Source organism: Apus apus, chromosome 7 (assembly GCF_020740795.1).
Source record: "Apus apus isolate bApuApu2 chromosome 7, bApuApu2.pri.cur, whole genome shotgun sequence".
NCBI classification, from domain to species: Eukaryota; Metazoa; Chordata; class Aves; order Apodiformes; family Apodidae; genus Apus; species Apus apus.
Genome location: NC_067288.1, coordinates 13,050,620 through 13,078,562, shown reverse-complemented (window position 1 = coordinate 13,078,562; position 27,943 = coordinate 13,050,620). Strand labels below are relative to the sequence as shown.

General features: G+C 37.9%; 1 protein-coding gene across 2 annotated transcripts in view; it reads right to left on the bottom strand.

The window, feature by feature from the left end:
* Positions 1-27,943, bottom strand: part of DPYD (dihydropyrimidine dehydrogenase) — a 335,213-nt gene that overhangs the window by 42,392 nt on the left and 264,878 nt on the right. For both annotated transcript variants that reach the window (XM_051624784.1, XM_051624785.1), the window contains 2 exons: positions 20,598-20,740; positions 1,816-1,995 (listed from right to left, as the gene is read on the bottom strand). In XM_051624784.1, the coding sequence (XP_051480744.1) occupies positions 1,816-1,995; positions 20,598-20,740 (323 nt within the window). The remainder of the gene's footprint in view (positions 1-1,815; positions 1,996-20,597; positions 20,741-27,943) is intronic.

Below are 27,943 nucleotides of genomic sequence, written 5' to 3'. Positions count from 1 at the left end.
TTCATTCCTGAACAAACAACCACCCTGAGCTTATGCCTAAAGTACAACACTACCTTTTCAATGACACAGACTGGGTACCTTTCTATGATATTATTTAGTAGCAATGATCCAATAATATAACTCTGTGCTAAGGGCAATCAAATACAGAGTCACATTCTGTATGCCTTGTTCCTTTTAAATGTCTGACAGAGCCAGCCAGACAAGATTACACAGGGCTTTGTTTTTAATTCTTTTTCATGTGACCTGTTTCAAGTTAAGATTCCTTTGAATTATTAAATGCTTCCTTAAAGCATCTTTTCACACTACCTTCTTAAAGTTAATTATTGATGTAGTGACAAGTGGAAAAGAATAAGAATTATAATTTTTTTTCTCATTGAAAAGGACTTGAGAAATGTCTTTAACAATGGTTGTCTGTTTAGTAAAATACAAAGGTAATACAGTAAGAACACTGAAAGCAGATTTTAAGAATTACAAATCTCCGTTACATGAGTTGGAAATGCTGTGTATGTTTCTACAGGTGTTAAGGGAAGGAAGTTTAACTGTTTAACATAAGTACATGAAAATGAAACTGCTTATATCGTATTTTTAAGCAGCTTATTATCCAGAGCTTTAGGAATAGGATTGTTTTTCCTCCTGGAAAGTAATGTTGTAATTTTCAGAGCTCCACAGAGAACAACAACAATATAGGAGTCTCTAATCTGTTAAATCCAACTTCAGTCATCAGCAATGATAAGCAGAGATTTGGAGGCCTTTGACACTCTAAATCCTATTATTTTAGAATTTTTTACTTTTTACAACATTTGCAACAGTGTTCTATCAGATTTTTAGAAGGATAATCAATAGGCATGATGCATAACTGAAATCAGTCTTCAAAGTGAACCCCTCTAGTAACCAGAAACAAAAGCTCAGCCTCCCTGCTGTGCAGGTATTTTGCTTAGAGCAGTAGGCAGCAGGGCATCAGTAGGAAGCCAGTTACACCTCCCTGCTTCTCAGCACGGATCAGCCTGTGCTCTGGTGGAAGGGTGAGCAGTACTGGGGCAGCTGCAACCCATTGCATCTGCCAAAAATCTCCAAAGGTGCTCGTGTAGCAGGGAACAACTAGAGCAGAGAGGAAAGGCAGTCCAAAGTTTAAAATTTCAGAGCGACCATAGTTCACATTCCTATTCCACCACAGACTTTCTAGGTTTACATGATCTTGTGGAATCTATTAAATTATTAGGTGTCACTGTTCCTCACCTGTAACTTCCCTGCCCTGCAGAGGATTTGGGAGTCAGCACACACAAAAGACCATGAGATGCTCAGGTATGATGATCAAAGGGCCATTCCTACCTGATCAAGTGTTCCAACTGAGCTGGTTTGTCACAAGCATCTCAGCTAGTAAGGTCCAGTGCTAAGGGGATTTAATGTCTCCTTAATGTTGCACCCTGGCTGGACCAGCCAAGAACTTCTGGCACAATATTAATATCAATCTGAATCAAGCTGAGTTTCACTAAAACAAACAGTTGCAGAACTCGTTTCGATGTATTTGTAATTTTGCATCCTACACTTTTTTAAAAGATGTGATGTAATGAATCAAGTGGAGAGATCATATTTATAGTTAAAATGTTATCCCATATCAAGTCATTTCAAGTTTGTCATCTTAAGCTGTCTTCAGATATTTGTTAAACTCAGAAGGAAAAAGACTTGATGACTAATTGTGACAGCAGCAGTGGTTAACCAAAGGTAAGTAGCAGAAACTGCATACAATGATTATGGAATGGCATTCAAAGCCAAGACATAGCATCATTCTACAGGAGTGGCAACAAAACAACATACCTTTCCCATCAGATCAGCAATTCTAGGTACTGGTTTTCCTTTCTGATGGCGCATGGTTGCAGGACTCTGTCCATTCCAGTCTTCAAGTTCCTCAATGCTTTTCAGGTAAAGAAGAGCTCGCAGTCCAGTGCAGTAGTCATCTATAACAGTGAAATCTTGGTTCTGGATTGCACTGCACACCTACAAAATGTAAGCCAGTTATCAGCAACATCCTGGCAGAGGAGCATACAGAATTAGCAAGCTCTTTGGACTTACTGATTATCGGATGACCCCCTCTGCAGCTTCACTGGGAAAGAGATACAAGAATTCAGGATACTAACTGGTTGCTTAATCCTATGTCATTATACCACCACTGCAGTTCAAGAAAAAAAAAAAAGGACTCAATAACATTAGTTATGCCTAGGTTTTCTAATGGAAGCCCTTAGACCAGAGCAGAAAGCTGTTCAGAAGTAAGCCTGCAAACCCCGTCCCAAGCGCGCCTTCTGTGGCACTAACGCTTAGTGTGCAAGCACACTGATAAACCCCCAGAGCTCTGCTCAGACCTTTGCCTCCAAACAGGCTGTGGTATTCCTCAGCCTGCTCTGGTCAGGAACCACAGACATATCCAGTTTGGTCCCAGTCAAGCAAATCACAGAACCACAGACCTGATGAGGTTGCAAGGCATCTCTGGAGATCGTCTTGTTCAACCTCCCAGCTCAGAGAAGGGTTAATAGAGGAGGGAACTCAAGACTGAATCCAGTTGAGGTTTGAGTATCTCCAAATACAATGACTTCACAACTGTGTCTTATCTCCCTTGTGGCTTTTTCTTATATTTAATTGGAATTTCCTGTGTTTGAGTGTGTGTCCATTGCCTCTTGTCCTTTCACTGAGAAGAATCTGGCTTCAACAGAAGTACCACAGCAAACAGTACCCATTAAGCAAATCTGTTAGTATGGGGTGAGCATTGCCAGATATAAAACAGAACAGTCCCCTTCAGCTAATTACCTGCCTTTCAGTGGTACTGGGAGGCCAGGACACTTTATTTTAGATACTTTAGAAACACAGATAGGAGTATAGCTTGAAAACATATGATCCCTCATGTGTAGAACTCAAAATGTAAACATAAAACTACTGACAGCAGAGAATAGTCCGACCATTTACATAGATTCTTCTGGACCACTTTGTGGATATCAGCTCAGATTTAAAACCACAGAGATTTCGAACCAAACTAACAAGTGAAAAAAAAATCCTTGACTCTTCTATGAACACCTTTTCATTAACTAAACTCTAATTATCCATCAGTGGTGAGGTTCAGGGTTGGTTTAGTACCATTAATTGTCAGTCCTTGGAAATACTCTGAAATTCCAGATGTGTCAGTGTTTTCAGCCCCTGATTCAGCTTTAATTCTAAAAGCTAAAAACAGTGTTCCTGCTAATACCTACACTTAGAAGCACACATAATGAACACAACAGTGAAATAGCCACCTATTTTAGAACGTGAATGTGTGCATGTGCACATCACACTCCTTAGAAAACAAAAACACACCTTGGATCGTAACTGACATTGACACTTTAAAAATATGGGAAATATATAATTGTTTTTCACATTTCAGAAATGATAATACAATTTGCAATTCCAAAGACAGGTAGATATCACATTGTAAAATACAATACACTGCAGCTGTACCAGGAAAAAAAACAAAGAGCAAACTATAACATAAGCACAAGAATATTTTCTATGCAGTGCATTTACATTCTACAAAATCTGTTTCTCTGGAGAAACAGTGTGGGCATTAATTAGGTCTGTGATGCCTTCCATAGACTTCAAGACTTTCTTTTTTTTTTCCAGAACAATTATAGAGAACATAATAATAATTTCCTGTACAAGTTAGTTAACTGCAAAACTCAAGTGATGCTTATTTAAACCTTCCAGTTCACCAAGGGATTCTCTATTTTTTTAGTGCATGGATAACACTTTTGTTAGGTATTCTTAAAAATACTAGAACTGTAAATAATACAGTTAAAAGCCACGTCAAGTTACTTGAAACAAGTTCAGGCACTGTTGTCAAAATCCTGAAATATTTTGACAGGATGTATACACATGAGATACACTGGAGGATACCTGTGATAACCTTATAAATAAAGAGGCTTTTACTGTTTTCCATCTTGTGGTACAGTGTAACGAACTGCAATAATATAAAAATGTGCAGAAGATGATATCACACTAAGAATAAACATTTGATCCCTGTGAGTCTACGTGCAGTGCTCTGTTTGTCTTCCCTGGAAGGCCAAGTAGGTTCCAGAACTGAAGGCAAGATGCAATTTTTTAAGAAAAATGTAAAACTCTGTACTAAGGAATAACATTGTCTGAAATGGAAATACTTAGAATTAGCAAGTGGTTTCAGACAATCCTTCTCTTCTGTAGGAGCCTTATAACTTTGGTGCTCAATGGTGCAGATAATTAACCAAATACACGCTTTTCACTGATTTCACGGTGATAAAAGCAAATGCTTATGTTTATGAGCCTTTCCTAGAGCAAGAGATATTAAAACACTAACACATACAAAAGAACAGAAAATTTGGCATGTGTTTAGGAAATTCCAAAATATTCTGAGCTTCAGACGAAGTCAAGATAAAAGGTCACCCTGACCCATCAGCCATGACAATTTCCACACCACAGGGAGAGGTTTTTAGCATCATACCTGGCTGCCTCTGAATCACCACTTTAAATGACACTGTGCTCTCTTTTCAGCACAAGAGAAGTGGCAGGGCAACAGACCAGGTGAGACTCAAATTCACACATCCGGAAAAATCACAGAAGAACTGAACTGACCTGTCTCCACACATCATTAAAGCCCCCACTTTGCTCCTGCTGCTTGCTCTGCCAACCGGCATGCTTCCCCTCCCTTGCAAAGGGGAACATTAAGCCCCCTCTTCTGCTGGTATCTTCTTTTCTGGGAGTGAAGAGGAGGAAAAGCAGTCCAGCTATGGCCATATTTAAAACTGAACTACCTTTTGGATGCTTCCATTTCTCATTTAATGTCTTATTAAACCACCTCAACAGGGGATAAAGGTGAGCAGTAATAGCTGTTGTCTGTGCCTTGTACACTGATCAGAGCAGCAGCACGAAACTGAACTGCAACCAGCCCTGCCTGCTCAACTCCTCTCCTCAGCTTCATGCTTTTACCAAACTCAGCAAAGTGTGCCTCCCTTTAGAACCTGAAGCAAAAGCCTGGACAAAAATGTAGCTTCAAATTGAGAACATACACAAAATCATATTGTGCCAGACCAGCAGTCTGTGTTCTGTGGCCAACAGAGGCCACTTAGGGACAAGTATAAGAAGCAGACCAAGTGTGGGTCAGTTGCTCACATGGTTTATCAGCCCAGGTTCTGGCAAGCAGTGCTGGGACTTCGCATGGCAGAGATGGCACCTATTTCATATCTCTTGATCCTATCTAATATAAATGAACTTGTTTTATGAGTAAATTAACATTCAACTGTTCACTGATCCAGGCTTTCATCTGAAACATTTAGGTAGAAAGTAGATTTTTCTTCTTTGGAATATGTGAGACAAGCCCTGTGAGCAACCTGTGGAACAGAGTTAGGTCCAGATGACAATGAAGCTGTTAGCTGTCCTGCTGAAGTGTTGTCCTGCTGTCTTGCTAGACACTAGCTCTAGTCTCTAGCTTTGAACTAGAACTTGAGCTAGAAGAGAAAGGTGCTACATTTTTCCTGTTTAGAAAGGTAACATATTTTTATCTTGCACTAATATTCAGGGAGATAAATTTGCACAAGTTTGGGCTTACTGCATTGCCTATCTCTGTAGAACTGCTGCCATTTAGTTTTTAACATCTGACCTCCTCCCCTTGCCCCCAGATCCAGACTCCAATGGTTGCCCCTTACATCCCAAAAGAGACAAGCAAGTCACCATGCTATATACGATCAATTATAGTGTGCTCTCAGTATCATGAAATCTAAAACTGGTCAGAAGTTGCAATTGTAGGTTACAATTCTAATCTACACAGACATGTCTAAGATACTAAAAGATGTGATGCCTGCTTTGCTGCTGGTAAATCAAACATACACCAAATGATTTCACTGGAGAATGGGAATGTAAGATGAATCACAGGATAAAGCTGCAAGTAAAACTGTTCTGCAAAATGTAATGATGGGAGAGGCATGCAAAGGTCCCTGCTGATGCCTTGCATAAGAAATGACCTGTCTGCTCAATTATTAAATAAACATAAATACAGAGAGGAGAGGATCCAGAGCCATTACAAATCTTACTTGAGGAACTGAAAAAAAATGTCAGGAGATTATAATTGTCTAAAAATAATTTTACAGGCTACATGATTGGTATTAATAATTCACATCAATCTGAAACATTTATTTTACATTTTTTTCAGTAAAAGTTCATTATTAGTGACAGTTACCACACATCAGCTATAAAATTGTTGTGAAAAAGTTATAAATGCCTTTGGTTTTAGTAGAATCATTACACAACAAATATATGCTGATTTCTGAAGTCCTTACTGAGGCAAATCCCCTGTATTATTTACTGAGAGCTCTGTCTGTGTAAGTCCTCTCAAGTTCTTGTCATTAGTCCATTTCTAGGAGCAATGGGGAAAATATCCAGATATTGCATTTTATTATTGTTCCACTCTACAAAAAAGTAGATGTGGTTCCAGTCCAAACTTTGACATATCCTGGGGGACTGTGTGGAAGACCTGTGCCATCTGTGCAGAACATGAGCAAAGTAGCTGAGGCATTTCCAGATCACCCACTAAAGCAATTCCCCTTCAGTGCTGTCCTTATATTTTCCCATTGGGAGATGCTGCAGAGGAGAAAATATTCCCTGTAACACTAGAAAGAGGAAACAATGCATTCCTCTTCAGGCATTACTCTCTCCCTTCTCTCTTACTCCACTCTTTTAAGCAGCACACAAGTTTTCCTGCTAGTGATAATGCCTCGATGTTTATAGTTAGTGCTGAGAGGCCAAGGACACTTTGCTCTGCTTGTTGAATCTACTGCTTCGGATACTGAAGGAGCAGAAGATTCGTATCTACAACCCTCTCATAGGGAGGGACATTTTGGAACTGCTCACAGCTAAGGAGAGTGCCATGGGAGTTGCTGGGGGTGGGGGGAAGTGACAGGGGTTTTGCACTATTAAAATCCTTTGCCAACAGTGAATTCATGGTAGGAGACAACAGATTGGAGAAAATTTTAATTTTTACACCCCTGCAAAATACACGTTTCTCTCTTCACAATATGGGTATAAAATATTGCCATTTTTATGAAAACAGAAGTAACAGTAAAGAGGCAGATGGGTGGCAGTGATACACAGTCTAGAAGTAAGAAGATTGATGGTTATATATTTGTATATACAAACGCAAATCACATAGCTTGACTGTTCTACCATATTACTTTCCATTTGTTGTAGCTGTAAAACATCAAAGCAGTGATGTCCCCATATATCGCATTTAGTGGTAATGCAACGGACTACCAAAAAAAAAAAAATCAAAGTGAGAGTTTCTAAGTAGCTTCCTGGCAATTGAGACAGCAGGCTCTTTCATCTGTGCTGTAACTGTGGCAGTGCATTGATTTAAACTCCTTCTGAGATCTCAAATGCTTTTATATTCTTAGGTCTCACTGGCTGCTTTCTTTTTGCCTTTTTTTTTTTTTTTTTTCCCTTCAAATGATAAAATTCTAGCATTTAGCAGAATGCCATCTTGCTTCCCCAGAAGATGGAGAATTATTTCAGAGTTGGTTCTAAAATGCATAGGATCTCTAAATAAAATAGCTCTCTAAATGCCATCTGATTAGGAAATTGGCCTTTGACTTCATAGTTTCTAATATTCTTACCATATCAAGGGGATAAACAACTATTATGTTTCTGAGATACCTGTGAGAGGTTTTACAATGGATTAACAATTTTGCTTTTCCATTCATTTGGTTGACTTACTTTGAAATATTTTTACTGATATACCCAAATGGTAAGCAAAAGATTTACTGTTTGGACTTCATATCATAATATATATATTTCCAATTTTAGCATCATTTATCATCTTTTATAGAAGGTTTCTTTTTCTATTAACATTTCTGCCTGGTAAGTATTGAAGACATAAATCCACCTTTTATTAGAGAAACATTTATGAATTACTCTAAGCTGTTTTTCAATGTATACTTGAGGCTACTGCTTTTTTGCTTAGTGTCTATGGATTAAGATTCTGGTGGAAAAAGACTGAAGTTGTAAATGAATACATGGTGCTTCAGGAAGGATTCTATTTGTGCCCATCTGGGTATCCATATGAATCAACCGCCTTAAGAAAATTAATGTTACCATAGAGGGCAAGAGCATGGTTATAACCTGGGTAAGGCAAACATACAATTTAAAGTTTCTTCTCAAATGCAACTAGCAAAAATTGACTCAACTAACGGAGAACTTTCTGGGTCATGCAGTCTATATGGCACATAGATTTTGCCTATGGAAATTAAAATGTATGGGGTTTAGCCTCTGTATAATTATTGAGAAGTGCCCAGATCTACGAAGTAAAAAGCAGAACACACAGCACTGGTTGTCTGACATGGTACCCACAATCATATGGTAAGAGCTGCAATATGAGAGTAAGCAGACAAATCCAGTCTTCTCTGAGAGGGGTTTCTGTACTTACAATCTTCAGGTTTCCAATGTCTATGCAAAGGCTGCCAGTATAACAATGGTTCCTCCTTATATCTCATTGAACACTGACTTACCAGAATATTCAATGCGTTGCCTTAATTATCCTTTCTTACTTGCTAGAGGGTTTTAGGATTAAGAACATTAGGGGAAGTGGATTATCAGAAAATGTGGTGTACTCTCTGGAAAAAAATGAGATTCTTTGTTTTAAAGAACAAATTTGTGAGTAAGAAAAAGCTTCCCAAATATTGATACAGTACAGATGGAATTATTTGATTCATTTGCATTAGCTGCTTAAATGACTCTAGAAATATAGGTTAGCAGATGGGACGTTACTTAACAAGGCTTCAGATACTGGATCAAAATGCAAAACTTATTTGGATGATAGCTGATAGCCTTTTTAAAACATTAGAATTGAGATAGTATGCATGAACTAATGAACTACTATTTGTTCCGAAGTCTAGTATGGGTTCAGAAAGCAGTTTGAAGGACTCATATAATTACATCTATAAATTGTCTGGATTGTAGGAAAACCCCCATATTATCTTTTTTACCAAGCCCTAGACTTGAAGTCCTACTGACCTAAGAGCTTACTAGTGACACCTGAGGGGCAACATACAGAACAAAGATTCAAAGATGCTAACAACTCCAGGCTCTGCAGAGTAGGCAACCATTCACCTAGGACTTAAGAAAAATATGTAAAAAATGACTGGATGCCATGTCAGTGTCATGTGGTTGTCAGTAATGAAGTATTTCAGTTATTTTTTTATACCTCAAAAATGTGTTCATCAGACAAGCTTGAGGCAAAGTTTCATTTTAATTAGAAGTACAGGCTAATGTCAGTAAGTAATGGAGCTAAAAATTAGTTAAAAGGAGAAAATCTCCAACCCATGGAAGACAAGCCTGCAGGGTAAGAGTTCTATCTCCTGTACAGCTTAGATCCTCTCTACAACAGGACAACATAACACTGATGTGGTGTTGAGCAGAGCTGAGCTGACATTTAAGGAGTATCAAGGCAGGAAGCACAGGTAAGGAAATAAGCATACAGTAGCTGGGCGGCAAGAAGGGCCACAAAGGTGGTGTTGAAGCCAGAGCAGGTTCCCAGGATAGGCTGTGATGAAAAGCCTCCCGTGCTGGCACAGTGACCCCAAAGTACCTGATTTTCGAGGGTGAAAGACAGACCTTGTTTGTGCAGTGCTCTCCAGGCATCTTGGGCAATTGTGAGTGGCCAAAAATGAAGGAGAAAAAAGTCTAGAATCCATTAGCCACTTATCAGCAGGAGATAAGAGCACAGTAAGGGATCCTTTAGGAATGTTATCCAGGACATTAATTCCTAGCTTACTCAAATGTATTTTTCCTCCCCTTAAGTTCTTCTCTGCCAATTAATGTATCTTTGATCTAAATAGCTAAACTGGCTGTTTGGGATTGGGAAACTGGTACTTATCAAGGGACCCCGAATGATGCAATTTTGTATTCTGTGTCTTTGAGAGGGGAAATGCAGAAGAAATCAAGACTCAGAAGGCTCCCTGAGGTAATTGTGTTTTTTTTTCCCTGTCAACCACTCCTAGAGGAATGTTTATATTTCCTTATCTCACTAAAGCATTCTGTCAGTTCTTGGAACTACAAAGTGGACCTTCATGTACTAGGTGGGCACACACACTGATAAAACTGCTGATCATGATCATCTTTCCTAAGAAAACAAATATGATTCCACATGCCTTGAGCATTGAGGAACATGGGAAACAGCCTCATAATCAACCATCTATAGCAAATTCTATAATTGTGCTGTAGATCTACAAAATGAAAGATATCTTTGAAAGCAGATGAGCTAACTCCCCTTTGTAAACACTCCAATCACATATAGAAGCTCTACAACTATCTTTAAATGTATGTTGAATATCACTTCATATTTCATTTATTAACACCCAAAGGTTTCACCTCTGTCTTTTAAGTACTGCTGTGGAAAATTACATCCTTCAGCTCTTCCAGTAGTTTTGCGGCTGCTGGTAGAGAATCAGCAGCTATGCCAGGTAGACGTAGCTCAACCCATTTCCATGAGCTGTACTCCAGCTCCTCTGAAGATATTTCTAAAGCAGATACCAGTTAAATCAGTCTGGTGGTTTGATGGTAAAAGTCATTAAGTAACATAGCACATTTAGTCAAGAGTTAGCAGTGGTTTTAAGATACAGCTTTCTGTGAGCTAACCACCAGGAATGCCATCTTCTCTGGACTGGAGCTGGTCTGTTACTCCATTTCAGGAAAGGTATGTTTGTCAGAAGTGAGCATGGTTCTAGGAAAGCATGCTTTGCAGGAAAGAACTGTGTTCTGAAAAATGCGTGGAAAAGAGTTTCAGAATAACCAGTATGTGATATTTGACAACATGGAATGCAATGGCTCCATTTAACTTGAAAACATCTGTTTTGCAATCCAAGTTAATTGGAATGAAAAGGTCAAAACTAAAATAAGTAGTAAAATGACTGAAACAAAGATTTGATTCACTCAAATAGTCGTTTTTTCTTTAAATGTGTTAATTTCACACACTTTTATAATTTTGGTTATCGTTTTGAATTGGAAAACTTTTCCATCCTTAAACCTCCCCATGACAGAACAACTGTTTCATTGGTAATACTCAAGTTCATGAATGCATAATGGATCCAAGGTAAAACTTGAGCATTCTTCATCCCAGGACACTCTGAATCAAACAAAGCAGAGACTTGAACCCAGACCTATTCTGATTAAACTTGTCAATGAAAAACAGTTTCCTCAAAGAAGTTTCCAACAAACACTAATGAGAATCATCTACTGAGGGACATCCTCCTGTGACCAGAATTTTGAAAGCTGCAGACCTCTCAAAATCAAACATAAAAGCAATTTTTCCATTTTGGAACCTCAGTTCAGTCCTGTAATGATTAACCCCTCATCCTTGTGAGTCTTTCCCTCCAGTACTCTCACATTTTATTTCAGCTAAAATTACTTTCATCCTTTATCAGCTTGCCTGTATGAATTTGTGCAGCAGCTGCTGTGTCCATTGAACAGTGAGATTCATGTGTATAAAATAGTTCTGACCCTCCAAGTCCTTCACATCCGAGATTAAAACCCACTTCCATGTTTCCGTAGGGATTTTTTTACCTATCTCTTTCCAAATAATAAATATCAGCAAGAAAAGCAGCAATATAACTTAGATATTGAAGGAAGTTAAACCCCTTCTTAAATGTACTGCCAGCTTCAGAAAAATGTTTTCTCTCTTTGTTTCTTTCATTCCAATTGCATGGATAAAAGGAGCTCTCCCCAGCCAGATCAAGCTGTGTCAGGGGGCTTGTGTTCTAACAGGAAAAAAAAACCACAAACCTGCAAAAAAGCATTAGGGCTTATATTCCCAGATTGCTCCATCATTCCTGGGCAGAAAAAAGATTTTTCTACCACCAGGAAAACCAGCAGATTGGTCACCAGGTTCCAGGTAGCCTCACATGGAGTCAGAGCTGAGTTGCACAGCAGCACACGCCTGTGCTGACATGGGCTGCAGGATCATTCCTGTCCTGAGCAGAGCCTGCTCTGCAGAGCCACTGCCTGCTCTCCCTTCCTTCCTCTCACTGCCAGCTGCAGCCTCTGACTCAAAGATCAACAGAGATGTCACATTGCAAAAAGGGAAATTTTGTACATGTGTATTTTCTTTGTGTGACCAATAATGTTTCTGAGAAAAGCTTGTCCAATGGCAGAGCTTTGTAATCCTGAATATTTCACGGTTTCTCTTTTTGGAAGACATGTCCCCTGCAGATACAATCTGTATAATTTAAAGCAAAACATAAGAAATTCCCTAAGTAATTACTGGAATGGCAGTAACAAAAAAAGAAATTCAGCATTTTCCACTGTGCTAATCTTTCCTTCTATTTACATTTTCAATATCCAACAAGGAGCTGAGCACATTTTCAGATTCAATTTTCAGTCACCTCCAGACTGATACACAAGGGGAACTCTGTCTAAAACAGAGCTAGCTTCATGTCTGAAAGCAACTTGAGCTGAGTAAAACAACTTGCCCAGTATTTCTTCAGCACTTAAGTGAGCCTCTTTTGAAGAGTCATCTCCATGTTACTTTTACTTTATGAAATCTTAAACAAAACTCACCTGATGTCAATTCATACCATGTGGTTTTACCTACAGGGAGGACAACAGCTCTGTGTTTGTTCATACAAGACAATAGCAGCACAAATTCACATTAGCCGTGTGAATCCACACTAAAAACAGGAGCAGCGGTTCAGGGTTTTGGAAAGACAAGCAATATTGTGGATCCCTGAGAGAGATGGAGAGAGCTTGTTGCCAAACGAATCATTCTTCACATCTCCTCAACCCTCTAAATCCCTATGTCACTAGACCCAGGGAAGAAGGGTAGACAGTGTCCCCAGGTATAAAAGAAGAGAAAAAATCCTCTGCAAAGGCTGGGAGTGACTGGTATAGGACAGTTTTCAAGCTGATAATCGAGACCTAATTGTTATTAAAGAATTATTACCATTCATTGATAGTTAAACCTACTTTGCATGAGAATCCATTGTAAGAATGAACAATGATCTTGAATTCATTCTTAGAAAATTATGAAATAACAATCCTTTCTATGATGCAGACCTCATTTACTAGCTGGTGAAATGAGCAGAAATAAAGGAAAGCTAATAGATAAATCCCCTAAGAAGCTCTAAATAAAATTTAAAACTACTGCAAAACTGCACAAAAATAAAGGCATTATTAGCTTGGAGTTTACTCTGTAATTTTACAATGTGCTGATTTGAATATTGCAACTTTTCATTAAAGGTGGCAAGCTAATAAAAGTAAAAAAATCAATAATGAAAATCTGTTCTAATTTATATTTTTTCAAATATAACAAAAAAACTTTCTAGATTGTTCTTGTTTGACAAATTCTGATTTCCGTTAAAAGGAATTCTCACCGAAAATTCTTACTATCGATTAGCAATTTCCATTCCAAGCATCTTCAATGTAGCAAGAGTGGCAGTCCTCTAATGAATTTTTTTATTTATTAGTTAAGTCAGACAGGCATTTGACAACAGGCTGAGTTTCTGTAATTAGCACTGAGCTATGAAAAAAGCAGAAAATAATGAAATGTTTATCAGAATTGATTTCTTTGAGTATGTCTGTCCCAATTCTTCTCTCTTTCACATTCATTTTTCTTTTGATTTTATGTCGATGTCTTCAAACAGCACTTTGTTCCCTCTTTTGTTTCTGCACGTACTGTAAATTTCAGCTCTGCAGAGAGGAGCCACTCCATTCAGTGCTGTGGCCATTGAAAACTTTTTTAAGCGTGCAGCTCTGTGAGGAATGGGACTAATGATATCTGGCTTCCAGCAGCTCTGTGTCTGGTGGTTGGGTTCTCTGACGTCTAATAAGGTGTGACTGCCAATTAAAGCCTTTCCTGTGGCTGACACCATCCTAACTGTGCTGTTGCATGTGGATTCTCAGAGGTCTAATAAAGGTGAGCTCATAGCATGCATTCCGTACAGTGAAGGAATGCAGATATGCTCTCTCCTCTGATTGACTTTTTTGTTTTCTCAAAACTTGTTATAGCAAAATACTGTATATCCTCTGGCAAATTTCAGTGAAAATGGCCAAAAAGTCACATCCTCAAATGTGACTAAGGATATGCAAAACGACAAACACATATTGAGTTTCTTTTGAAATATGAGCTAAACCCTGTGATTTCTACATAAGACTACATTTATCTTGATCAAAGGACTTAATCTGAAAAGTGGTTTTGCCTTAAGTGGTATTTTTTTTCCTTAAAATTGGTGGTGGATGTAAAGAGCCATCCCTTGAATCTGATCTTGTACAGTTTTGATGGCCTGCCACTGTGTCCAGCAATCTATTCTTCACTCATCATTTTAATTGGTGAGAGACGAATTATCTCCAACATCTTAACTTCTCTGTATTGGGGACAGCTTTGTACAGAAAGGCCACAGCCTGGGTCAGAAAATATACAGTGTCCATCTGGAGCCAAAATATGCTTGTTCTCAGGCATATCCTGCCATGTTGCACTCTCTGATTGGCATAAAGCCCTTCAGCCTCTGTTCTCCCCATGTGCTGGTCTAAGGATGGGCTCAGGGCAGAGGACTCTTGGCAAGTCCAGGCAGGACAACCCCAGCCTTGATCTGCCACACATGATAGCATCCTGTGGTAGTCTAAGACTTGCAGCCACTCACCAGACTTCATTCTATTTGCACAGAGCTGATATTAGACACAAAAAAGACAGCCATTCTTCTGTATTCATAATCACTGCTATTCACTGCAAGATAAAATATATATATTTTTTTCACGTCACCAGTGTAACCTTAACCTGGAATTGTAAAACAGAGGGCCTGCTACATCTCGGCCCTTCTCTGTCACTCCCATTATTTCAATCTCTTTTAGTTTTTCGTTGTCCATACCGTTAAATGGCATAAACAGTAATTCCTGGATGAGAAACTTTCGTCCTTATCTAGTCCTCACTTGAATGAAGTATCAGTGAGTTGAAGAGACACTGAAAAGGGTTAAAAGAACACTAATTAAGTGCATGGAGAACTAGCTTTCTACTTTTCAATTCTGTAGCCATAAAAAAACAGAGAAATTGCATCAGGGACATTCATAAAATTAAAAAAAAATATGGGAAAAATATGATGAATCATTACAACATACATTTACTTCATTGGGATGGAGACAATGGTAGCATCTAAACATTAAGATATGACATGATGTTTATGAAATTGATTTTTTTTCCCTGTCATTTCAGCGATTATATTTTCTGATACCCAGGGCATTTTATACAATGTAGAAGGGCTCCTCACAAGATTTCACATTTGCACAAATGCAACAACAATGCTCTCTCATAGTTCAAGTCCCACTATTTTGTGATGGAAAAGCTTGTTTATTCACACACAAAGGGCCATCCTGCTGTTATAAAAATCCCTCAGCTAAATGCTTCAGTAGAAAGCCTTCTGAAGAAAAAATAATAAAACTGTCCTGAATCCCTTGAGACTCTGGCTCCAAAGAGGTACCGATAAGAATGCTCCTTGAAAACATTACAAAAACCACAACTAGTCTCATAAAAACAACAGTGATCTGTTTTAGAGGGAGACTTTAAACTTGCAAAGGCAAAAAACTTAGCTATTGCTTTCCTGTCACAGGCTGTCATATGTCCGGAATGACTTTGTTCTCCCTCAGACCCCTCCGGCCTCATATGCAGCTAGTGTGGGGCAGGATAGAAGGGCACAGGGCAGACCCAGCAATGCAGCAGCTCTGCCTCTCAGGTGGGGTATATTGCCACCTTATTCCCTTGTCTGAGAGATGAGAAGGGTCATGGTGAAGGTCCAGGGCCAGCAGGTGTGCATGGGCTGGATACGACTTGGTCAGGACAAGAGCAGAGTGTCCATAGGAACAGAACTGCAAGTGGGAGACGGAGATGGATGAAGGTGGGTCTGAAACAGGACTGAGGGCAAACCCACAGGCTGCCTGCTGGGAAGCAGCATCATATGGGTGGTTTTTAAATAGCTGCTATGTAGAACAATCCAGGTTGGAGCAAAAGTGGACCTGTGTCATCTCCATACATTGCAATAAATTTGTTGAAAAAGAACCCATATTCATTATGCATTGACAACCAATATTCACAATTAACAAAACTATTCCATACCAGAATATAATGTGAAGAGACTCTACCATGAAATAAGTATACTTCAGAAAGTATCCCTTTGTTCTACCTTTTTTTTTCATTACATCTGGTAGAAATAATGACTGCAGAATGTCTTTCAACAAAAGGTCATTTATGTCAATGGACAGAACACAGAGGATCAGATCACCTGTGGTAATTGCAAATTAATGCTCTACTGCTAATGCATTAACTACACAGTATTGATCTACAATTGAATCATACAGGCTACTGTGAAGTGATTTTTACTTTAATATTTTTACACTTTTATTGCTTTTTCCATAATGCATTTTCTCTTTCCACTAGAATTTTCTATAACTGTCTCAATTTTTAATTTCCTACAGTGAGATGACTTTGAAAAACATATTTCTCTTTCACAGCCTTGCAAAAATCTAATAAACAATCAATGTGACATGGTAAATCACATACATGATGGAAAAGATGAATAACAATCTGATATGCATCTTATTTTGATAAATTTGGGCTTTTAAAAAACCTTAATTAAAAAAAAAAAAAGAACAAACAAAAAACAACTGCAGCCCCATTGGAAGCCTATAGTAATGAACTGTACCTCAGAAAGATGCAGCTAGACATTTCTGAAGCTTTTGTTATGCTCTTAGTGCAGGATTATCTCCATAAATTAAGTTGTTGTTTTTTTAAAAAAAATTATTTCATGCCTGTATTGAAAAAGGATCAATGAATTTGAGTATGTTACAAAATGTATAGAGCTATGGAATCAGCAGAAGAATGACTGAAATGTTTTGGCATTTTTCACGAAAAAAAAACCAAAGAAAGAATGTAGGGTCTTTTTGCAACTGTTTCTGAAGTCCATAAACTGGAAGAATGCTCTGTTAAACTGTTGCATAAAATTTAATCCTGGGTACTACTGACTAAAATGATCCAGTTTGTTTTCTGTACCTGCTGCAGGACTTTCTTACACATGAACTTTTTGCCAGAAACAACACCAAGATATTGCCCTCCATCTTCTAAAGTAGGGGATAGAGCACACTGTGAATGTATGAAACTCTCTCCCCAGACCATTCGCTAATATACTTGCTTAATACCACTTGAGATGGTTATAGCATATATCCAAATACAGCTTACCACCTGACTCCTGACTTGCATTCCTGTATATGATCGTTTTGCAAACGGAAAATAAATCCCCACATTTTAAAAAGAAAAGGAATTGGAAAAAAATAATGGAGCACTGATTGTAGGTGAAACATGCAGAGAAAATTCTGATCTTACTTCTAATGGAGGTACATTTATTATTCATAAACCTCTTCTCTAAGAGATATACCACATTACAAGTATATCAACTCACACAAAGCCTTTGTATTATTTTAGCCCATAAGCATCAACCTTTCATGACTGAGAAGACACAGGACTCTTGTCTAGGCAAAACGAAGGGAAGCCCAACGGCCACGCAAGTGCTGCTTTCCCAGGCTCTCTAGCTGGGCTCCATGAATAGACCTACACAACCTGTACTGCTTAGTGGTATCACACCATGTTTAATGCTGGATGAACTGACATTCCCTACCCTTTCAAAATGCTGCTAAGGAGGAAACATCCAGCAGCTATTCTGTGTAGCAGGGTGGTGGCTGCAGTGGCAGTACCCGCTCCTAAGTTTTGAGACCGCTGCTTATTCGGCACAGCTGAGCACAGAGCTCACTCCGGCACCACCAAAGCCCAGGCTACTTGCTTTCCACCTCTGGGTCAGTTATAAGGTGTCCTCATGGTTTTGGAAATGTGAAGTATGATCAAAAAATGTGCAGTATTGTGTCAGTCCAAGTGTTTATTCAGCACTATCTCCAATAGTGTCCTAAGCAGACACTTAGGATAAGGTTACAGGAAGCACATATGAATTCCCCTAGTACAGTTCTAGCTTCTACCTACTTAACCTGGGGACTTCCTATGTAGTGAATCTTAATATATGGAATCATTCAGTAGATCACTTTATTTGATGCTATCTCAAAATTCTGGGCTTGCTCAGTATTTTGGTACTGAGAAAGCAGAAGTGAACTGTCAATTATAATAGGCAGCAGAGGTTTTGAATGCTGAAGAAGGAACATCTTGGGACTTTGATAATAAGGACATGATAGAAAGAGACTGGGATTCATGGGAAAGTATTATCTGGCTATTCGTATGACCTTGTTAGGAAGGAAAAAAATGGCAATGATTCTTATAAGCCTAATCAGGTTTCAAAGATGACCTGTGAAGATGAGGCTGTCTTCTTTTCTCTGTCACAATGTATCCTGCCTGAACAGCATGTAAGAGTTTCAGGTTAGTCGCAATCGAGTGTATTTCTTTCAAGACTGTCTATAGAGATTACTTGTTTCCCTCTGCTTTCCATTTGCCTTTGCCAAGATGAGGGCAAAGACTTACACAGTGTACTCACAATCTTGCATGAAGTTTACTAGAGGCTTATTTTTAAATAAATGTAATTGAACTAGTTCAGATCCTTACCTACACAGAAGCTTTAGAATCCATTTATCTCAGATTAGTTTAAATGAGTTCCCTACTTTACTGAAACAGAAATAAGCCACTCAAGCTTAGTGGATAGGTTTGATCCAAAGGAGTTTAAAATTGTTCTAGAGATTATTTAAGTTAAACCAGAGAAGACTAGGGACAAGAAGAGTTTTTTTCACCCCCTCTGGGAAAAATCTGCTGAAAAGAGAAACTGTTCTGCAAAAGGCAGAAGACCAATATAGATCCAAGTAATTTCTGGTAGCCAGTTCCAGAGAACTTGATTATGACTAAAGGGAAAACAATAATTATTGTTTTGCAAATCCAATATTCTTTTTCTTGACCACTGTCTGGGATGTCTGCATTAAATTATATTTTAGAATTTCCCATTGCCATTGGGCAAATCAACAAAAAAGAAAAGAAATAATAAAAAATGAACAGCTACACAGTCTATTTAAAGGAAAAGTGCAGAAATGACATTAAAACCCCTTCATTTTTAGTCATCCAGAAACAGATACAGGAGACACAGAACAGAAAATCATTCCACTCTGCAGTTCAGATCACATAATATTGTTACAGATAAAGCCATCAAAACTGCAGCTCTATTAGCAATAATAAATGAAATGCATCTATAGCACTAAAAACATTCTCTTGCCAATCCTACTTTTTTGCAGACAAATGGTGCTCTGTAATCTGCCTTATTACTTACTATTTATATGGAAGAAGCTCTCAGATCATTAAGTAAGGCAGATCTTTTTTGCCTGGTCATAGGAAAAGAACAGTTTGGTGTATTATAACACAAACATTAAAAAAAAAAAAAGATATTAATAAATCCAAAGACCATAGTAAGTCTATAAAAAATCAATAGCCTTCTATGTCAGCTCTCAGAGATGCTAACTTTTTGATGTGCATTATCAAAACAAATGTTCAAATCAAAACATTGAATTTGTCTATTTTTAATTTTTTTTTTCTGAAATATAGCAAACAAATTACTAAACTGAGCAGACACCATCACTGTGCAGAAGAGATGGTCACACTGAATCTAATTTTAATGTCAAAGTGAGTTGTGGAATGAAACCACTCCACTCATCCCACAGAGTGACACAAAGCCAATATCTACAGCTGCTGTTGTCTATGATGGGAATGACACATGAACGGAAAGAGTACCTACCCAGAGGTAACAATATACAATGGAATAATACAAGATAACCATCACCTGCTCCTTATCAGCCATTCTAGCATTTATGCTGCAATGGTGCCTTGACATGCCTAGTAGAGCAGGTAAGGGGCTGATTTTCCAGCCAATTTCCCAATGCCCATAATAACAGACCACCAAGGCTTCCTTCCATAATAGGAACTAAGTAACCATGCCAATCCAGCTAGGACCTCAAAACAACCCATTAGGCACTGTAAACAGCCTCAACTACTGCATGCAGCTCAAGATGTCACTCCAATGCAGTGGGCTGCAATGCCAGCAACATATGCAGCAGGTAAAGCTCTGCACCTCCTGTTTCAATAACATGCTTCAGGGACACAGATGCCTGGATAAACAAGAATTACTTTAAACCTGCTCCCAGTGGGACCAAAGTGGTGCTCTTTGAAATCCTCTCCCCTTGAAAAGGCTCTTTGCAGAAGACAAAACTGAGATAAAGGAAGATCAGATAGCTCAAGCTTAACCCTCTGTCAACCTTGTTTGTATGAAAAGGGAGAGATGACGAAAGCTTAAATCTTACAGGTCAGAGGAAAAGTTTGACAACGCACTCATGGCTAGCCCTTTCCCAGAATGGTATTGTGACACCCAGTCTTCTTTTAGCAACTCCTCCTCCATCTGAAATGAACATCTGTCTCTTAGCAAGAAGCCAAAAACATGAATATTACTTTCAGTGGTATAAACCCCCCACTAGCCTAATGTTTGAAAGGAAGATACACTACGGTTTTAATTACGATTATTTTAATTTCAATGTTTCAAAGAAGGAAAACATACCTGCAAAGCAGAAGCCCCACTGTGCAGAAACTGGAGCCCACTTTCAGCAGAATCAATGCCTCCAGTTGCTAATATGGGGAAGCCTGGGAGAGCACGAGCTATGGCAGACACTGCGCGGAGGGCGATGGGCCTAATAGCATTGCCTGCAGAAAACAGAACATTTTGTTAACAACATGGGAACACACCCTGATGTAATTTGCACATCACTCACGGTAGGAACATCAGGAAATAAGATCTACTTCTGAGATGCAGAGGTTATATTCATCTATAAATTGACACCAGGTGGGTTTCAAGTGGTATCAATACTTGTATTAGGGATTTGGCTGAAATAAAGAAAATCACAGAAACACGTGGACTAACATTGCAAAGCTGGCGTGAACATTTTAGCTGATGCTCAAAAGAAAGCCTAACAATGTCTGAAACAGAAAGCAATATTTTACCATACAGTCTAGTCAGAGAGATCTGTGTTTTTACATAAAGTATCAGGTTGATTTTTTTTGAACATAAATGTTGCCCAAGTAAGTGGGAACATCTCATTTATGTACGCCTGCCTAAAAATTATTTAAAAGTGCCATGACATTTCATATATTATTTACTGTTTCCCCTTTGGATGTTTACAGTCAGATATTCCTTTAAGTAAACCCCCTATATCTATTAACATGATAGTCTGAAGCTCAAAAGAAAAAAATATATTCATTTATGTTTTTTTTTTTCCAAAACTGGAGCTTGCATTTTCAAATGGTATATAGACATTGAGCAAGACAACTCCTTGCTACATTTAGGGGAACCATGATTAAAGTCTCAATACACCATGTTGGCTCTAGAAAGAGCCTCTGCCTTGCTTCTGCATCAGATAAGACCTTCCACAGTCTAGCTGGAAGGGTCAAGAAGAAGAATGATCCCACACAAGTTCAGGGCACAAAAACTGTCATGTTGTGTTTAAAATAGGACAGCTGCACTGTCACTTTGTCAAGAAACTGTTTTTTCCAGGTAATTTTCCATTACAGAAAACTGAAATTTGGTTTGTCTTAACCATTAAAAATACTCTGTCTTCAGCTCACATTGCCTTTTGCTACATACCACTGCCCATCACTGTAACCCTGACAGACAACTCTGAATTCACAGGAGACCTTGGCCCGTCAATATTAAACACATTCACACCCGAAAGCTCAGCTAAGCAGTCTTTATTGACACCTGCTCTGGATTCAGCACAGAATTATCTTCCTGGGCAATGACAACTTTTGCTGCCTCAGGATAGACACCTTCGCATTATATACTTAATACAACATCTCCTCTTTCTTCAATAGCTGATGTCTGCACCTAAGCAAAAAGCAAGTCTTGCTGCCTGATCAGACAGACTTTTCCACCTGCCATCAAGACACTGGACATTCTTTCATGCCCATCAGGGATCAGGATTGCTCACAGGCTTGATAAAAAAACTTCTAGGTAGTTTAACAGACACTATACAGAGATAAAATGTTTTCAGCATATAAACTTTAATATGCATAAATGGACAGCCTAACCCTGTCAGTGTGTTTTTCATGAAAACTAGAGCTTGATTCACAAAAGTTAGCAATCTCACCAAAACTGCCTTAAAGAACACACCAGAAAAAATCACAGAAAGGAATTGGAGCTGAAGAACTTTCCACAGGACTCTGATGACTATTTGCCATCATTTGAGCTAGATTGATTATAATGTGGTTGAAAGAAACAGAATGATTCTCTGAAAGAGGATCTGCTAGTGTCCAAAAAGAAAATATTATGACAGAATTGATGGTCCAGTCTTAGAAAAAGATTTGAGATTGAAATAATAAAAAAAATCAAACCATGCTGTTTGCTCTCACAGATTTACAAATAAAGCCTTTTGGAGGACATACATGCCAAGACAGACACTACACAGCCAAAATCATTAAATGTATCTCGTTGAAAAACACTTGTTAATGAAATTCTTCAAATATTCAGTGTTTGAAATCGAGGCTACAGGTAAGCATCAGACTTGCTATATTGCTTTCAAGCACTGACACAGATGTTCCATAATCTCACTGTGATGAGGCAGTTATTTTTTAGAAAGCTGAAATAATACAGATCATTGTAACTCTGAAATCATGTGGCTAGAGCAAAATTTCTTCCCAATCTGCATGAATTAAAACCTGACATCTGCTTTGAGTCATGGAGGTTTATATTCTTTTAACCCCAATGCATCTCTGAGAGTCTGCCTTGAATCAGTTTTTCAGCCTTATAGACCCTTGACCTTAATGATACCTTGCAGCAAAGAGTTCCACAAGAAAATATTTCCAGAATGTAATTGTTCTTTTCTTCAGTCTGATCAAATTAGCCACTTTCTCACTTAAATGACTGTCTTTGTACAATGGTCAGTAAAAGGAAAAGGAGCAAATGACAGTTTATTTAGAGTTTCAGCACAATAGATAATCAGAAAGGCCTTCATTCAGCCCAAAGAAATCAAGCATATGATTTGATGAAGTCTAGCAGACATGGCAATGAGACTTAGAATTTATTATGGAACACAGGTACTTTTTAGTACTAGCTGCACTTGATATTCATGAGTTATTACTTACACTTGGTGATTAGTAAATTAGTGATAAATTGGTACAATCACAGAAGTATTCCATTCATCCATAATTCACCCAAATGAATTAAAAAACATTTAAGGAGTGCTTCTGATGAGAGTAAATAAATGGATTTAATGACAATCAGAGGGTTGACTGAGGTGTCGTTATTCATCCCAGCATTTTTTCTTTAGTTTACAGAATACAGAATAAGCACATCAGCCCTTCTCCCATACATTTCTTGATCAACATTTCAGAAACTTCACCTTCTGTAATAAAAGCTTCTGGTCTGGAATCCAATGTGATTGTGACAGAGATGCTACTGCCTAATAAAATGGTGAAAAAACCTTCCAGATTAAAACACAAAATACAGATAGCATACAAAAAATAATTGTGCCAAGCCATTAAAAAAGAAGGCAAGTCATAAAAAAAAGCAAATGAGCATTGAATTTGACCTAGAGTCTCTATTTTCTTGCATTTTCATAGGAGCACTATAGGAAAGTAATAGATTCCACTAAAGAGTTTTGCAGAGATGGAGTTTTAAAAAAAGTTTAAATAAAGGAGATTGAATGCCAAATATTAAAAGAGCTATAAGTAGTAGCGAGAATCTTCAGAATGCTGTCTTATAAATCCAATGGCATTTAAGAAGCTGACTTCCAAATCCAGCATTCATTTGAAAGACTGCTCACATGTTAAAAAATAAGCATCTGCCATTTACTTTAGCATATTGGGTCCTCTAATTCCACTAGTTAAACACCAGTAGCTAGGGAAACTGCTGATGTGGTGCTCTCTTGATTGTAGCTTTACAGCTGCTACCAGATGCTACATGTTGCTATCATTTACCTTGCTGTAAAATAATTAGGTTTAATAAACAAAGTCAACTTATCCACACCTCAAGCAGAGGAGTAAGATTTGAAAATGACTGACAGATAGAAAAATAGCTAGGGCATCAGACATGCTACTCTATGTTGAAAATGACTTTCAAGTCTCCTATTAATTATGTAATGAATACTTGTTATTATATACAGATTAAAACAATGAAATAATTATATGATGGAAATGTCCCTGACCTTTTTCTTGCCTTAAATCAAAGGTAAAGTTTTGTCCTTTCTGCCAAAGCAGAAAATACATCAATTAAATGCCTCTCCCTGATCAGCGCAGGTAGGCAGAGCTGCCCTTGTCCTCTGCAGGTTGCAGAATGGTGACAAACTGATGTGAGGTACTATACCTCCTTATTTGTTTGACTGTGTGTTTTTCCTTTGGATGTAAAAACCCCTTTACAAATGCCAGAAGACACATTTTATTACAACTTCATAAGTTCTTGGATTCCTCAGAGGACTCAATTCTGTAAAGCACCAAAAATGTTCATTAGATTGAGCCCTGAGAGCCAAATTTAATGCCTTCCTCAAGGAGAAGCCTGGTATTGAGCTTCAAAAAACTCAGTAACTTTGGAAATTCCTAGCAGAAACAATTCAGACCTTCTTGATCCACTAATGGGAAAAAAAAGAAAACAGTCACAGATGTCTTGAATAGTGGGCTACATTCTCACTTGCAATATATTGCACCAGTTTAAAGTCTTTAACACTTATTTGGAGCAGCTCTAAATGGGCCTTTAGGTAACGCTGATTCAGGTCCATTAAACTCAGCCATCAGAACTTAGGTGAATCAATTCAGACAATAATACTGAGCCTGAATCTTGAGACAGTCTGAATGGGCTTTATCAAACTCTTCATCAACAAAAGAAACAGCTTTAAAAAGAAAGCAAATTCTCATACCTTTGTTTAGTACATGACTTAAAAGCAAATTTTTATATCTGTGGTGCTAGATGGAATAAAAATGAATTTGGATCATAATTCTCCCCATTCCTCAGAATCGTGAAGTAAAATTAATTTTTAATTTGCATTATATTATACTACACTGCAATTGTTAATATCACATTTAAACACTAGAGCCTAAATATTACAGGGAAAAAATAGCTGATACATTATTTTTTATTAATAAATTACTGATTAAATCTGTGCAGCTAATAAGAATAATCTGAAAACCTAAGCAACACCTACTTCCCTCCCTCTGTAAAATACATCCTTGGAAGACAGCTGATATTGTTATTACTATGGCTGTTAAGATTAAGAAAGCTAATGACAAAAGAAGCCAATGACAACAAATACCAAATTTGGGTGGAAAAACCATGACATAAGAGAATTGGTCAGGGAAAGTTCAGGCATTGGAGATGATCAATCCAATGCTGCAGGAAGTAATTAGATAAGAATGTTTGGGGGTTAGGAAAAAACCAGAGAAAACATAATTCTTTTTTAAGACATTTTCTGCATAACATGTTCGTTGCCTCATACTGGGGATTAAAGCACTTTATATATATAGCTATATGTATCTATCTCATATATATATATGTATAAAATCTGCATTTGCAAACAGTCCCGGGAAATGTGCGGGTTACACACAATTCATTTGCATTGCATTACTTCTGATTGCAATTATTCTGTATGTTCTTTCTCTCTCCCACCTGTAGGTGGCCACCATAAGCTACACTTATCAAATAACTCATTAGCAGGGTTTTCAATACTGTCATATCCAGATAATTAGCAATTTATTTAAATAACCAATTTCTGTGGAAATAATTGCCATGGAATGCCCTGAACCTACTTTTTATAAACTATAATAAAAGTGTTAAGATAATCCCTGACATTTGCAAATGCCATTAGTTCACCTTTCCTTTTGATAGTGCTATGGCATTATGTTTAAACAATTACCCGATAACGTGGCAGTTTAATGAAACAGTGTAGCAGGCACATCCTTCAAAATGGCCAGAAAATGCATTTATATGCAGAAGAAAACCCAACCAATAGACATGTTTAGAAAGAAAGACTACCTGCAGCGGTTTTGAGGCCACCAAAAGGTGGACACAATATTCAGTGCACTAAAAAATACAGGAAATGCCCAAAGAGGAAGTTTAAGATGGACCTTGCCACAGCTATAGTGGTTCACAGCCCAACACTGGCCAGGATTCAGAGAAGACTCTTCACTGCTCCCTATTTCACAGCCCAGTCATTCCCTCACAGTCCATTCCTACTCACACATTAATATGCATTTGCCAAAGTAAATAATAATAATTATGTACTATTTACTCAAATTCTGACTATTTCCAACCAAAACTTTTAATTATTCCTTTACAAAATGGAGCATTCAGTATTCATTTTACGGGATATCTCTACAACAGTTACCCTACATCTTCAAGCCTACATGTTTTATTTCATTGATAAATTGTGAAGGGTGATAAGCCAACACTACTATGTAAATGGCAAAGGTTCTGATGACTACAGCAAAGTCAGGACTTTACCCCAAGACTTTAGAAAAAAAAGTTAACAATTCTGCAGATTTAAAATAATTTCTATCTCATTCTTCTATCACTGGCTCTTGAAAACATAACGACTGACTGCATTCTACCCATTTTTGTTAGCACATCATGACTATCTATGACATTTAAGGCTTGATAAACTGATGGTGTGTTAATATTTTCTTTGATAATTATAATCCCCTTTCTTTTTATTTCAAAGCTTACCTTTAATTTTATTCTATTTGGGATAACTACTGTTTTGAGTCCAACCCACGTTTGGAAAAAAGAAGTATTTGAACAAAAATTCTACCCAAATAGGAAAAAAATGGTGGAACTTTTCTAATCACTGAGAAAAATCAGTGTCCTTTTTAGGATTTGTTTTTACCATTTTTTAATTGATACTTATGCTCTTTCAGCTCAAAGTTCATAAAATCACCAGAGTTCTCATTCAATAAATGTTTAGCAGTCATCAGAGACTTCTCTCAATTAAAAAGGTTAGAATCAGAGAAAGAGAGAGGGAAAAAGTAAATTTTTCTTAGCTGTAAATATTATTTATCCAAGAAGACCTAGGGGAATTTTCACTCATATCGAACTTCAGTAGGAAAAAGTCAAGAGGACAGATACAAATTGTTCTGTGATTGCTGCAAGAGCTGGTTAAACATTTTCTAACAAAGTAATTTGCTCACTGAAAACTACAGAACCACTTAAAACTTCCAGCAATCTGAATGAAACCTAGGAAAGCACCTTCTCTTGCGATTTATCAGATATTTGGTATTTAATTTTATTCATGCTTTCTACTTCCGTTTGACTTGAAGCTGGAAATGGTCTCAGACCGTGCTTTACATGTTCTTTGGTTGGCTTGGGATGCCTGTTTTTTTTCCTGACTGCTTCTGTTTTGCTCCTCATTATGACTCAGACTCTCAGTCACCTGGTTTGGTGCCATGGAGCTGAGCACATTGTGCTGCTGAAGGAGGTCTGGTAACTTCTATACTGCATTGGACCAGGACAAAACTTGCCTTTAACTGAGAGAGGGATAGGGCTAATAAAATAAAACAAGTAACAATACAACATTAATGATAAAACAGCAGAAGTAGTGCTAATTACTGAGGTATGCTCCCAACATAACACAAGGAGAAAGACATGAGTTAGACCAGTATAAAAGCCCAGGGCCAGCCCATGTCAGAAACAAGGCCCACCATTACCCGATAAGGCCATTGTAGCCATCACAGAGGGACAAATGAATTCTTGCCAAATTCTACCAGGCAATTCTTCCCCCCAAAAGATGCAAATGCTTCACCTTAACATACGGTAGGTCTCACTGCCCATTTATTTCAGTGCAGAGATAATGTGTTTAACTCAAAGTCTAGCACAAGTGTTTCTGACTATTTATCCAGAGGTTTACAGATTTGTTCAAAGGCAGCCTTGCC